At 39.8% G+C, this 15145-nt stretch overlaps 1 protein-coding gene across 1 annotated transcript; it reads left to right on the plus strand.

Annotated features, from left to right (window-relative positions):
• The first annotated feature begins 3438 nt into the window (after positions 1-3438).
• On the plus strand, positions 3439-4045 carry LOC132430318 (olfactory receptor 5A1). Its single transcript, XM_060019708.2, is given in 2 exon segments — positions 3439-3840; positions 3842-4045. Coding segments are annotated over 2 exon segments (606 nt in total).
• The last annotated feature ends 11100 nt before the right edge of the window (positions 4046-15145 follow it).

Here is a 15145-nt window from a genome sequence, read left to right on the forward strand (position 1 = left end):
CAATAAAGGCTCAGTTTCATAAATAATTATTTAAGGTTATTAAAATATTCAGTGCTGGGCTTCCCTGGTGGCGCAGTGGTTGAGAGTCCGCCTGCCGATGCAGGGGACACGGGTTCATGCCCCGGTCCGGGAAGATCCCGCGTGCCACGGAGCGGCTGGGCCCGTGATCCATGGCCACTGAGCCCGTGCATCCGGAGCCTGTGCTCCACAACGGGAGAGGCCACAATGGTGAGAGGCCTGCGTACTGAAAAAAAAAAAAGAAAAAAAATTCAGTGCTGATAGCAATCACAGCGCCAATTTATTAAGCAAACATTCTATCTCAGGACCCATGAACCTTTCACACATTGTCTCATGCGATCCTCAAACAACTCTGTTAACTGATCCTCAAACAACTCCGTAGTCACTGTTCTCCCTGTTTTGCTAATAGAGAAAGTGAGACTCAGAACAGAGAAATGAGTTTTTCAATATCCCACCACTGGCAAGTGGCAGAGTCAGGATTAGAACCCGGCTTGTCCTGAAGCCTACCCAGAATCATAACCACTACCTTATCCCTTTTCTGCTAACCTGAATAGCTGCCCCAAACAACCTGAACCACACCACGAACCTCAGGTCCCTAACTTGCTAAATGGTGGCCCCTACTCAGAATTGGATGAAGACTCCAGCACAGCTGTTTCTGTTTAGCTCTCAGTTTCTCCACGTGACTCTCCACCTGTGGCAGACCATGCTAAACTTTGCTGTGGGTCCCTTGCTTTTCTTCAAGAGGAAAGAATCCTCTCTTGATTCTCAGAACTCTACATACCTCTCACAAACAGATGCATAACCTCTGAACATAGGATAAATCTTAAAACCACATTGGTAAGATTAGCATTGTGAGAGATCTCCTAAACTGCACAAATGATGGCATGGTGATGGCTAAAATGAGGTTCACACTGTCTCACTATCCAAATTTGAGCATTTTAGCACTGAAAACTCTGTAGTAGGAACTATTGAGAGGGAAGAAGGTGGACCCCAATTCTAAGGGCATCTCTCTGTGCAAGTACCAAGAAGAAAGTGAAGAAGGTCAATGAGACCTTGACTGGCAATGGGTAGATATGGAATGATTTATGAAAAACTGGGGATATTAAAATGAGGTCACACTCCTAAAGTGAGCCAGAAAAATTCAGAGCAAATAGAGAAAGTGTTACTTCCCAAATTGTGAAGTTACTGACTTAGAATGTTTTCTATAATATATGTAAGTCATAGAGGGTCTGTGTACTATGATACAAACACCCACACATATATACATATCCTTGCACATGAGAAGAACAGGCCAAAATATTAAAAGCTTTTATTTCAGGGGCTAGAAGGCCATAATTTCCAGCTTGGAGGGTTTTTGTGTGTCGATGAGGAATTGCACATGATTTTTAGGTTTAGTATTTCACAGTTGTTTGCTGATCAAATTATTTTACAGTTCTCACATATTGCTTTAAAATTCATAAAATAACATTTTGTTTTTGAAAAGTAAATGAAATTTGTGGGATTTACTCTATTTTAAGAGTTAGGTAGAATAGGCTGAAAATATGGCTTAAAAGACAGTTAAAGGGGGCTTCCCTGGTGGCGCAGTGGTTGAGAGTCCACCTGCCGATGCCGGGGACACGGGTTCGTGCCCCGGTCCGGGAGGATCCCACGTGCCGCGGAGCGGCTGGGCCCGTGAGCCATGGCCGCTGGGCCTGCGCATCCAAGCCTGTGCTCTGCAACGGGAGAGGCCACAACAGTGAGAGGCCCACGTACCGCAAAAAATAAATAAATAAAATAATAAAAAAGAAAAAAAAAAAAGACAGTTAAGGTAATTTGGTTGATTTCCAAATTGTTTAGGTTAAGACGTGAAGAAGGATCAAGATATATTCCAAACGTTTAAGGGTCATTCACCATGAGCCACCAAGTCCTCTGACCACACTTCTCCTAGAGTCTCCTGCAGGGACAGGACCTCAGCTTCAGAGACCAATGGCAGAGTTCTCTTCTGATTGATGTGGACTGAGATTCAGTGTGGATGTGTGAGGTGGTGATGGGAATTTTTACAGATGTGGATTGAACGGAATCAAGTCCCCGATCTCGAAAGACGCTTCATACATTGAAAATTCTAAGAATTTGGTCGAGGATAGTTTGCAATTTAGGTTTTAAACAATAGCAACAACAAACACTTGTAGAATGCTTACTATGGGCCAGGAATGTCCTAAAGGAGAGTTGAAAGATGACAGATAGATGATAGGTAGATAGATATGATAGTTTCTAATAACAAGGTAAGTGCTATTATGATCTCTAATTTTACAGAGTGTCATAGAGAGTTCAAGTGACCTGTCCAAGATCACACATCTATTAAGTGGTAAAGCTGGAAATTGATTCCAGGCAGTCCAAATCCAGAGCCCACATTCTTTTTTTTTTTTTTTTTTTGGCTGCATTGGGTCTTCGTTGCTGTGCGCGGGCTTTCTCCAGTTGCGGCGGGCAGGGACCACTCATTGCTGCGCTGCGCAGGCCTCTCATTGCAATGGCCTCTCCCATTACAGAGCGCGGGGCTCCAGGCGCACGGGCCTCAGCAGTTGTGGCTCGTGGGGTCTAGAGCGCAGGCTCAGTAGCTGTGGTGCATGGGCCCAGTTGCTCCATGGCATGTGGGATCTTCCCAGACCAGGGCTCGAGCCAATGTCCCCTGCATTGGCAGGCGGACTCTTAACCACTGTGCCACCAGGGAAGCCCTAGAGTCCCCATTCTTAACGAACAGCTTAGAGAGCTCAGAGTGAACACAAATTTGAGACTGGAACCACGTTAGTATATTCAGATCTAATATTTGACAATTAAGAGCATTTCTATGCACATCTGGCCTAATCCTTTGGATTAAAAACATTCAAAATGTCTGATTGACTGTTTCACAAGTGAAGAGCTGAATACTGTCCATCTGTTGGTTTCTCCATTCCAATACTGAAACTGGAATAATGTCAGATAAATAGTTACTTCAGGGCATGGCGTGATTCCCCTGGGAAACACAAAACTGTTTTCACTGTGGACTTACTATGTGTCCGTCACTTTATACACTTTGCTTTATTTGATTCTTAAAACAAATACGTGAAGTAGATAAAGTCACCCTTTTTAAAGATAAGGATATTGAAGCCTAGAGATGTTAACTTCTCATCCAAAGTGACACAGCTACTAAAAGGTAGAGGCAGGAGTTAATCACAGGAGTCTGAATCCAAAGTTTAAGTTCATATAAACCATATTATATTATGTTAAAAAGCAAATATTTAAGATATTTGCCTTCTGAGAGAAAGAGAGAGAGAGAATCTTTGCATAGGTTGTAACCTCCTGTAATACTCTGCCCTTCCTCTCGTGCATTTAATGATTTACAGACATCGCCTGCACTGTGGAGTATCATTATTATCCCAGGTCTGTGTCTCGTCCTTGTGGTCCATGGGAAACATGTCCACAACTAAGGCCTGGAACGGCTCATCAGTGACCATGTTCATCCTCCTGGGATTTGCAGACCATCCAGAACTCCAGGCCCCCCTCTTTGTGACCTTCCTGGGCATCTATCTTGTGACCCTGGCCTGGAAACTGGCCCTCATCTTTCTGATCAGAGGTGACACCCACCTACACACACCAATGTACTTCTTCCTCAGCAACCTGTCCTTCATTGACATTTGCTACTCTTCCGCATTGGCTCCCAAAATGCTCACTGACGTCTTCCAGGAGCAGAAGACCATATCATTCTTGGGCTGTGCTGCTCAGTTCTTTTTCTTTGTCGGCATATGTCTAACTGAGTGCTTCCTCCTGATTTCTATGGCGTACAACCGATACGCCACCATTTCCAGCCCCCCTGCTGTACACTGCTGTCATGTCCCGGGGCCTCTGTACACGCATGGTGGTTGGGGCCTATGTCAGTGGCTTCCTGAGCTCCCTGGTCCAAACCAGCTTCATGTTTCAGCTCCACTTCTGCGGACCCAACATCGTCAACCATTTCTTCTGTGACCTCCCACCGGTCTTGGCAGAGTACAATTGCTTTACAATGGTGTGTTAGTTTCTGCTTTATAACAAAGTGAATCAGTTAGACATATACATATGTTCCCATATCTCTTCCCTCTTGCGTCTCCCTCCCTCCCACCCTCCCTATCCCACCCCTCTAGGTGGTCACAAACCACCTACATGATCTCCCTGTGCTACGCGGCTGCTTCTCACTAGCTATTTTACATTTGTTAGTGTATATATGTCCATGCCACTCTTTCACTTTGTCACAGCTTACCCTTCCCCCTCCCCATATCCTCAAGTCCATGCTCTAGTATATCTGTGTCTTTATTCCCGTCTTACCTCTAGGTTTTTCATGACATTTTTTTCCCTTAGATTCCATATATATGTGTTAGCATATGGTATTTGTTTTTCTCTTTCTGACTTACTTCACTCTGTATGACAGACTCTAGGTCCATCCACCTCACTACAAATAACTCAATTTCAGTTTTTTTATGGCTGAGTAATATTCCATTGTATATATATGCCACATCTTCTTTATCCATTCATCTGTTGATGGACACTTAGGTTGCTTCCATGTCCTGGCTATTGTAAATAGAGCTGCAGTGAACACTGTGGTACATGACTCTTTTTGAATTATGGATTTCTCAGAGTATATGCCCAGTAGTGGGATTGCTGGGTCGTATGGTAGTTCTATTTTTAGTTTTTACGGAAACTCCATATTGTTCTCCATAGTGGCTCTATCAATTTACATTCCCACCAACAGTGCAAGAGGGTTCCCTTTGCTCCACACCCTCTCCAGCATTTATTGTTTGTAGATTTTTTGATGATGTCCATTCTGAATGGTGTGAGATGATACCTCATTATAGTTTTGATTTGCATTTCTCTAATGATTAGTGATGTTGAGCATTCTTTCATGTGTTTGTTGGTAATCTGTATATTTTCTTTGGAGAAATGTCTATTTAAGTCTTCTGTCCATTTTTGGATTGGGCTGTTTGTTTTTTTGATATTGAGCTGCTTGTAAATTTTGGAGATTAATCCTTTGTCAGTTGCTTCATTTGCAAATATTTTCTCCCATTCTGAGGGTGGTCTTGACATCTTGTTTATAGTTTCCTTTCCTGTGAAAAAGCTTTTACTTTTTATTAGGTCCCATTGGTTTATTTTTGTTTTTATTTCCATTTCTCTAGGAGGTGGGTCAAAAAGGATCTTGCTGTGATGTATGTCATAGAGTGTTCTGCCTATGTCTTCCTATAAGAGTTTTATACTGTCTGGCCTTACATTTAGGTCTTTAATCCATTTTGAGTTTGTTTTTGTGTATGGTGTTAGGGATTTCATTCTCTTCATGTAGCTGTCCAGTTTTCCCAGCACCACTTTTTGAGGAGACTGTCTTTTCTGCACTGTATATTCTTGCCTCCTTTATCAAAGATAAGGTGACCATAGGTGCATTGGTTTAACTCTGGCCTTTCTATACTGTTGCATTGATCTATATTTCTGTTTTTATGCCAGTACCATACTGTCTTGATTACTGTAACTTTGTAGTATAGTCTGAAATCAGGGAGCCTGATTCCTCCAGCTCCATTTTTCGTTCTCAAGATTGCTTTGGCTATTCGGGGTCTTTTGTGTTTCCATACAAATTGTGAAATTTTGTTCTAGTTCTGTAATATATGCCAGTGGTAGTTTGATAGGGATTGCATTGAATCTGTAGATTACTTTGGGTAGTATATTCATTTTCACAATGTTGATTCTTCCAATCCAAGCACATGGTATATCTCTATATCTGTTTGTATCATCTTTAATTTCTTTCATCAGTGTCTTCCAGTTTTCTGCATACAGGTCTTTTATCTCCTTAGGTAGGTTTATTCCTAGATATTTTATTCTTTTTGTTGCAATGGTAAACAGGAGTGTTTCCTTAATTTCTCTTTCAGATTTTTCATCATTAGTGTATAGGAATATAAGAGATTTCTGTGCATTAATTTTGTATCCTGCTACTTTACCAAATTCATTGATTAGCTCTAGTAGTTTTCTGGTAGCATCTTTAGGATTCTCTATGTATACTATCATGTCATCTGCAAACAGTGACAGCTTTACTTATTCTTTTCCGATTTGGATTCCTTTTATTTCCTTTTCTTCTCTGATTGCTGTGGCTAAAACTTCCAAAACTATGTTGAATAATAGTGGTGAGAGTGGGCAACCTTGTCTTGTTCCTGATCTTAGTGGAAATGGTTTCAGTTTTTCACCATTGAGGATGATGTTGGCTGTGGGTTTGTCATATATGGCCTTTATTATGTTGAGGAAAGTTCACTCTATGCCTACTTTCTGGACGGTCTTTATCATAAATGGGTGTTGAATTTTTGTCAAAAGCTTTCTCTGCATCTATTGAGATGATCATATGGTTTTTCTCTTTTTATTTGTTAATATGGTGTATCACATTGATTGATTTGCATATATTGAAGAATCGTTGCATTCCTCGGATAAACCCCACTTGATCATGGTGTATGATCCTTTTAATGTGCTGTTGGATTCTGTTTGCTAGTATTTTGTTGAGGATTTTTGCATCTATGGTCATCAGTGATATTGGCCTGTAGTTTTTTTCTGTGTGACATCTTTGTCTGGTTTTGGTATCAGGGTGATGGTGGCCTCATAGAATGTGTTTGGGGGTGTTCCTCCCTCTGCTATATTTTGGAATAGTTTGAGAAGGATTGGTGTTAGCTTTTCTCGAAATGTTTGATAGAATTCGCCTGTGAAGCCATCTGGTCCTGGGCTTTTGTTTGTTGGAAGATTTTTTTTTTTTTTTTTTTTTTGGTGGTATGCGGGCCTCTCACTGTTGTGGAGCACAGGCTCTGGACGCACAGGCTCAACGGCCATGGCTCATGGGCCCAGCCACTCCGCAGCATGTGGGAATCTTCCCAGACCAGGGCATGAACCCGTGTCCTCTGCATTGGCAGGCAGACTCTCAACCACTGCGCCACCAGGGAAGGCCCCTGTTGGAAGATTTTTAACCACAGTTTCAATTTCAGTGCTTGTGATTGGTCTGTTCATATTTTCTGTTTCTTCCTGATTCAGTCTCGGAACGTTGTGCATTTCTAATAATTGTCCATTTCTTCCAGGTTGTACATTTTATTGGCATAGAGTTGCTTGTAGTAATCTCTCATGATCCTTTGTATTTCTGCAGTGTCAGTTGTTACTTCTCCTTTTTCATTTCTAATTCTGTTGTCTTGAGTCTTCTCCCTTTTTTTCTTGATGAGTCTGGCTAATGGTTTATCAATTTTGTTTATCTTCTCAAAGAACCAGCTTTTAGTTTTATTGATCTTTGCTATCGTTTCCGTCATTTCTTTTTCATTTATTTCTGATCTGATCTTTATGATTTCTTTCCTTCTGCTAACTTAGGGGGTTTTTTGTTCTTCTTTCTCTAATTGCTTTAGGTGTAAGGTTAGGTTGTTTATTTGAGTTGCTTCTTGTTTCTTAAGGTAGGATTGTATTTCTATGAACTTCCCTCTTAGAACTGCTTTTGTTGCATTCCTTAGGTTTGGGGTCATCGTGTTTTCATTGTCATCTGTTTCTAGGTATTTTTTGATTTCCTCTTTGATTTCTTCAGTGATCTCTTGGTTATTAAGTAGTGTATTGTTTATCCTCCATGTGTTTGTATTTTTTACAGATATTTTCCTGTAATTGATATCTAGTCTCATAACGTTGTGGTCAGAAAAGATACTTGATACGATTTCAATTTTCTTAAATTTACCAAGGCTTGATTTGTGACCCAAGATATGATCTATCCTGGAGAATGTTCCATGAGCACTTGAGAAGAATGTGTATTCTGTTGTTTTTGGATGGAATGTCCTATAAACATCAATTAAGTCAATCTTGTTTAATGTATCCTTTAAAGCTTGTGTTTCCTTATTTATTTTCATTTTGGATGATCTGTCCATTGGTGAAAGTGAGGTGTTAAAGTCCCCTACTATGAATGTGTTACTGTCGATTTCCCCTTTTTATGGCTGTTAGTATTTGCCTTATGTATTGAGGTGCTCCTATGTTGGGTGCCTAAATATTTATAATTGTTATATCTTCTTCTTGGATTGATCCCTTGGTCATTATGTAGTGTCCTTCCTTTTCACAGAACTAGAACAAAAAACTTCACAATTTGTATGGAAACACAAAAGACCCCGAATAGCCAAAGCAATCTTGAGAAAGAAAAACAGAGCTGGAGGATTCAGGCACCCTGACCCCAGGCTATACTACAAAGCTACAGTAATCAAGACAGTATGGTACTGGCACAAAAACAGAAAGATAGATCAGTGGAACAGGATAGAAAGCCCAGAGATAAACCCACACACATATGGTCACCTTATTTTTGATAAAGGAGGCAAGAATATACAATGGAGAAAAGACAGCCTCTTCAATAAGTGGTGCTGGGAAAACTGGACAGCTACATATAAAGGAACGAAATTAGAACACTCCCTAACACCATACACAAAAATAAACTCAAAATGGATTAAGGACCTAAATGTAAGGCCAGACAGCATAAAACTCTTAAAGCAAAACATAGGCAGAACACTTTATGACATAAATCACAGCAAGATCCTTTTTGACCCACCTCTTAGAGAAAAGGAAATAAAAACAAAAGTAAAAAAATCGAACCTAATGCAACTTAAAAGCTTTTGCACAGCAAAGGAAACCATAAACAAGACAAAAAGACAACCCTCAGAATGGGAGATAATATTTGCAAACAAAGCAACTGACAAAGGATTAATCTCCAAAACATACAAGCAACTCATGCAGCTCAATATCAAAAAAACAAACAATGCAATCCAAAAATCGGTGGAAGATCTAAGCAGACATTTCTCCAAAGAAGACATACAGATTGCCAACAAAAACATGAAAGGATGTTCAACATCACTAATCATTAGAGAAATGCAAATCAAAACTACAATGAGGTATCACCTCACACCAGTCAGAATGGCCATAACCAAAAAATCTACAAATAATAAATGCTGGAGAGGGTGTGGAGCAAAGGCAACCCTCTTGCACTGTTGGTGGGAATGTGAATTGATACAGCCACTATGGAGAGCAGTATGGAGATTCCTTAAAAAACTAAAAATAGAACTACCGTATGACCCAACAGTCCCACTACTGGGCATATACCAGTATATGATAAAACCATAATTCAAAAAGAGTCATGTACCACAATGTTCATTGCAGCTTTATTTACAATAGCCAGGACATTGAAGCAACCTAAGTGCCCATCAGCAGATGAATGGACAAAGAAGATGTGGCACATATATACAATGGAATATTACTCAGCCATGAAAAGAAACAAAATTGAGTTATTTGTAGTGAGGTGGATGGACCTAGAGTCTGTCATACAGAGTGAAGTAAGTCAGAAAGAGAAAAATAAATACCGTATGCTAACACATATATATGGAATCTGAAAAAAAAAAAGGTTCTGACGAACCTAGGGGCAGGACAGGAATAAATACGCAGATGTAGACAAGGGACTTGAGGACACAGGGAGTGGGAAGTGTAAGCTGGGACGAAGTGAGAGAGTGGCATGTACATATATACACTACCAAACGTAAGGTAGATAGCTAGTGGGAAGCAGCCACATAGCACAGGGAGATCAGCTTGGTGCTTTGCAACCACCTAGAGGGGTGGGATAGGGAGGGTAGGAGGGAGACACAAGAGGGAGGAGATATTGGGATATTTGTATATGTATAGCTGATTCACTTTGTTATAAAGCAGAAACTAACACACCGTTGTAAAGTAATTATACTCCAATAAAGTTGTTAAAAAAAATGCTAGGCCTAAATAACTTTGCAGACGATTTCCAATAAATATTCAAGGAGTCAGTAATTTACAAATCTTATACATTTTAGAATGCTCCTTAACTCATTCTATAAGAATTAGCGTAACCCTATTGAAAAACTAGATAATAGCACCTAATAGATCTAATAATATCACATATCTAATATAGGTGTACATACCGATCACATCTTTAGAGACAGATGTAAAATTCTTATAAAACATTAGGAAGTTACATAGCAATGTATTACACAGCAACAAGACCAAATAGAATTTATTCCAGAAATTCAGAGAGAAATATTTATATAATTCACTGCAATTACAGATTAAAAGAAGAAACAAGGCAATTATCTCAGTGATGCAGAAAATATTCACTGTAATTCAACCTACATCCCTAGGAAACAAAACACCTAAGAAACCAGGAACTGAGGAAAAAAGTGTACCACCTCAATAAATAATATCAACAAGAACTATATAGCAAACATTATACTTAATGATTAAACATTAAAACAATTTTAATACTGTTCATAAATAGACAATAATGCCCACTGTCACCACTAATATTAATTATTAAACTTGAATTCACTTACAATTCAAAAACACTACAAAAATGAGAAAGTATATAAAGGTGGGAAAACTGGAGGAAAAAAAGTCATTATGCTCAGATATTGAGAAGATATACCCAAAATGCTATAAGGAATTCACTGAAACATTATTGAAAATAGTAAAAGAATTCAACTTGGTGGTAACATATAAAATCAAATTACATGCATCATTTTTTTCTATACACCACCAATATTCATGGAGAAAATATAATAAGTGCTATTTTTTTTTTTTCGCGGTACACGGGCCTCTCACTGTTGTGGCCTCTCCCATTGCGGAGATAAGTGCTATTTTAAGCAAAATGAAAGACCACATATCATGAAGTAAAGTCCTGATTTAAACATGCACATGCATTGCTTCTTGCAAATATACACTTCAGTGCATATCAGAACTCACAAGAAGGGAAGGGAAAGCCTCAGGACCAAAAATAAACATAAAGCAGAAAACCAGAGAATTGAATACTCCTCCATCAGTGGAAGGGTAAACTGGATAGAAATCATCCCACAGCAAAGATCACAATGAAATGGTTTGCCTCAACCTGAGCTTTGAGTGGAAAAAAAATCATCTCTTCTGAGAATTCAAAACCCTGACAGGAGTCTTGGGTTCAAGTTTGCATTGCCTACATGAAATGGGAAACTCCAAAGGGAAAAATTAACTAAGATTAATTCAGGGTTAATAATGACTTATGATGCCTGGAAGAAGCAAATATTTGCCTTCTCTGAAGGAATGCACAGTGAACCTGAGTCTTCCAAGATTTCCACATAAGTAGCTGAACATAAATTCATAATTAAAAATTCATGAAGAAACTAGCCATTATTAGCAAGAATCAAAAGAAACAACCAAAGCATAACAGACTCTCAAGGACCTGAACACTGGAGTAATCATATACAGAATGTAATGTGAATAAGAAGCTAAAAAAATTGAAGGAGTTTTTGTTTGTTTGTTTTTTGGCTGTGTCGGATCTTTGTTGCAGTGAGTGGGCTTCTCTCTAGTTGCTACATGTGGGCTTCTCTATAGTTGTGGCACGCGGGCTCTCCTGTTGAGGCGCACAAGCTCAGTAGTTGCTTAGTTGCCCCGCGGCATGTGGGATCTTAGTTCCCTGACCAGAGATCGAACCCACGTCCTCTGCATTGGAAGGTGGATTCTTCTCCACTGGACCACCAGGGAAGTCCCTTAAAAGAGTGTTTTAAATGAGCAAGAAAAAAAGATAATAAAAGAAAAAAAGTAGATTTGTAAAAAGAATGAAATAGAACTTCTAGAAATGAAAGCTATAACCAACTGAATAACTCCCTGAAATTGGTCACATATATACACAGATGGATGGTTAGGAGACTTTGAAAAGAAAATGAACAAATCTAATAAGTAATATATCTGCATGAGTTCCAGAATGAAAAAATAATATGAATGAGGAAGGGTCACTATTTTATGGGATATAACTGGGAAATTTCTATAATTGATGAGAAATACAAATTCCCATATTCATAACATATCATCCCAGAATACATAAGAAGTAGTCCACATATAGTCACATTGTGGCAAAACTGTAAATCACCAAAGTCAAAAAGTACATCATTTCTATACACTAACAACAAACTATCAGAAAGATAAATTAAGAAAACAATCCCATCTACAATTGCATCAAGAGAATAAAATACCTAGGAATAAATTTAACCAAGGAGGTGAAAGGTCTGTTCACTGAAAACCATACAAGACTGATGAAAGAAATTCAAGAAAATACAAATAAATGGGAAGATATTCCATGCTCATGGTTTGGAAGAATTCTTATTACAAAATTTCCATTCTATCCAAAGATAGCTACAGATTCTATGCAACCCCCATCAAAATTCCAAAGGCAATTTTCACAGAAATAGAAAAGCAATCCTTAACATTGTGGGGTACCACAAAAGACCCTCCACAGCCAAAGCGAACTTGAGAAAGAACAAAGCTAGAGAGATCACACTTATCATTTGAAACTATACTACAAACCTGTAATAATCAAAGCTACATAGCAGTAGCATAAAAACAGACATATAGACCAACGGAACAGAACGGAGAGCCCAGAAATAAACCCATACAACGACAATCAATTAATTTATGATTCATTGATTAATTGGAGAAAAGCCAAGAATATACAGTGGAGAAAGGATAGTCTCTTCAATAAATATTTTTGGGAAAACTGGATAACCACATGCATAATAATGAAATTGGACCCCTATCTTAGACCACTCACAAAAATTAACTTGAATGGATTAAATATTTAAACATAAGACATGAAATCATAAAACTTCTAGAAGAAAAACTGGGGGAAACCTCCTTGGCATTGGTCTTGGCAATGATTTTTTGGATCTGACACCAAAAACACAAGCAACAAAGCAAAAATTAATAAATGGAACTGCATCAAACTGAAAAGCTTCTGCACAGCAAAAGACATAATCAACAAATGAAAGGACAACCTACACAATGAGAGAAGATATTTGTAAATCATATATTAGATAAGGGGTTAATATCCAAAATGTATAAAGAACTCATACAACTCAATAGAAGGAAAAAAATCCAATTTTAAAAAGGGCAGAGGTGGGCTTCCCTGGTGGCGCAGTGGTTGAGAGTCCTCCTGCCGATGCAGGGGACACGGATTCGTGCCCCGGACCGGGAAGATCCCACATGCCATGGAGCGGCTGGGCCCGTGAGCCATGGCCGCTGAGCCTGCGCGTCCCGAGCCTGTGCTCCGCAACGGGAGAGGCCACAACAGTGAGAGGCCCGCGTACCGAAAAAAAAAAAAAAAACCTGAATAGAACAAAAGAGGTGGAGGAAGGAGAAATGTACCCCCATATTCTTGTCTCACAGCTTGAGTTGGGACATCTCGTCTCATCATTTACACCAGTGGCTCCCCTGGTTCTCAGGTCATTGAATTAGGACTGAATTACACTCTCAGGTTTCCTGGGTCTCCAGCTTGCAGAAGGCAGATTGCGGGACTTCTCGGCCTCCATAATAGCGTGAGCCAATTCTGCACGATAATTCTCTCTCTCTCTCTCTAACTGTGTATATATACATAAATATGATGGATATAGCTGATGTAGATATAGACATAGATCCTATTAGCTCTGTTTCTGGAGAACCCTAATACTGTCCTGGAAATGGTATATAGAGGAAGGAAAAAAAATAGAAATAGTAAAGAAAAACAGGAGAAAGAAAGAAGGGAGGGAGAAAGAGAACAGGTGACACAGAAGCTCTTAATCTTGTCATGTGGTTTCCTGAGCAGAAGATTTGAAAACCATTCACTTATCATTCCAATATACAAAAGAAAGATTCTAGAATAAGATGCTGTCATCAATTAAAATATTTCTATGTTCCAGCTTTAACCAAAGACTCCTTTGGGAATGATTTCTCCACTTTCTAGTTATGGTAAGTAGCTAGTGTGGGGAATTTTAGGATTCCGGACAGCTGAAATCTTCTGTGATCATTATTCTGAACGTGTATTCTTATCACTCCGTGTTGTTGACATAGACACCAAAAATTAATGACAATGAAATGAAAAAGGGGCTCTTATTCTTCTGTATGAATAAAAAGGAAAGTGCTGCCTGGGGAACTGTCGTCTTTAAAGGATTTTTTTCTAAGGTTCAAAGAGCAAAATGGGGGAAAAAAGAAATAGAAGAATTAAAACCAGAATCAGAGAAAGAACTACAGCAGGGCAACTGCATAAGACAAGAATTTGGGGGCTTCCCTGGTGGCGCAGTGGTTGAGAGTCCGCCTGCCGATGCAGGGGACACGGGTTCGTGCCCCGGTCTGGGAGGATCCCACATGCCGCGGAGTGGCTGGGCCCGTGAGCCATGGCTGCTGAGCCTGCGCGTCCGGAGCTTGTGCTCCGCAACGGGAGAGGCCACAACAGTGAGAGGCCCGCGTACCGCAAAAAAAAAAAAAAGATATTGGAAATAAGGGGGTGGAGAGGGGAGGTAGATGGACTTCCCTGGCAGTCCAGTGGTTAAGACTCTGAGCTCCCACTGCAGAGGGCACAGGTTCAATCCCTGGTAGGGGAACTAAGATCCCACGTGCTGCACGGTATGGCAAAAAGAAAAAAGAAAAAAAGAAAACAAGAAAGGAGAGAGAAAATGGAAATCTTTGGGATTATAGGGCCTGGAACATGGAAGGTACTCAGTAAATCTTTTATAATTAAATATTTAATGGATGAATGGTACCAACCCATCCTTTGTCTGCTATATTCCCTCTTTGTGTGAGAAGTTTGGTGAAAAACAAGGAGAAAATGCATTTCCCAGTCTTTATGATGCATCTGATTATGTATATTATTAGGACAACAAGCAAACCACCTGCCTAAAAAAAAAAAAAAGTAAGAAAGAAAGAAATGAAATGGACTGAGACACACCCTCCTGGGAGTTCTATTTATTTTCCCTACATTCCCGCCTCTTAAGGAGACAGACTCCTCTGTTTGTCCCCTATGAGCCCTTCAGGCAAAGATATTTGGGCTCTAATCCCAAGGTCTATGAGGACACATCTCCTCCCCTGCATTAGGAGAATTTCAAAACCAAGATGTGCATGTTCGCATACCCCTTCTAGTGTGCGTTCAATTTCTTAATAACACTCTAGGGAGCTGCATCCCAATAGGAAAGTCTGGCTACTCAGGTTCAACAATCACTTCCAAAAGTGTTCCCTCTGGGGATCCTTCCATTGGGGCTGAGAGACTGGTGCTCACGGCACCGGCACCGTGGGGCAGTGTGTTAGGACCACTCAGAGGCAATTCTGG

This window comes from Delphinus delphis, chromosome 8 (assembly GCF_949987515.2).
Source record: "Delphinus delphis chromosome 8, mDelDel1.2, whole genome shotgun sequence".
Classification (NCBI taxonomy): domain Eukaryota; kingdom Metazoa; phylum Chordata; class Mammalia; order Artiodactyla; family Delphinidae; genus Delphinus; species Delphinus delphis.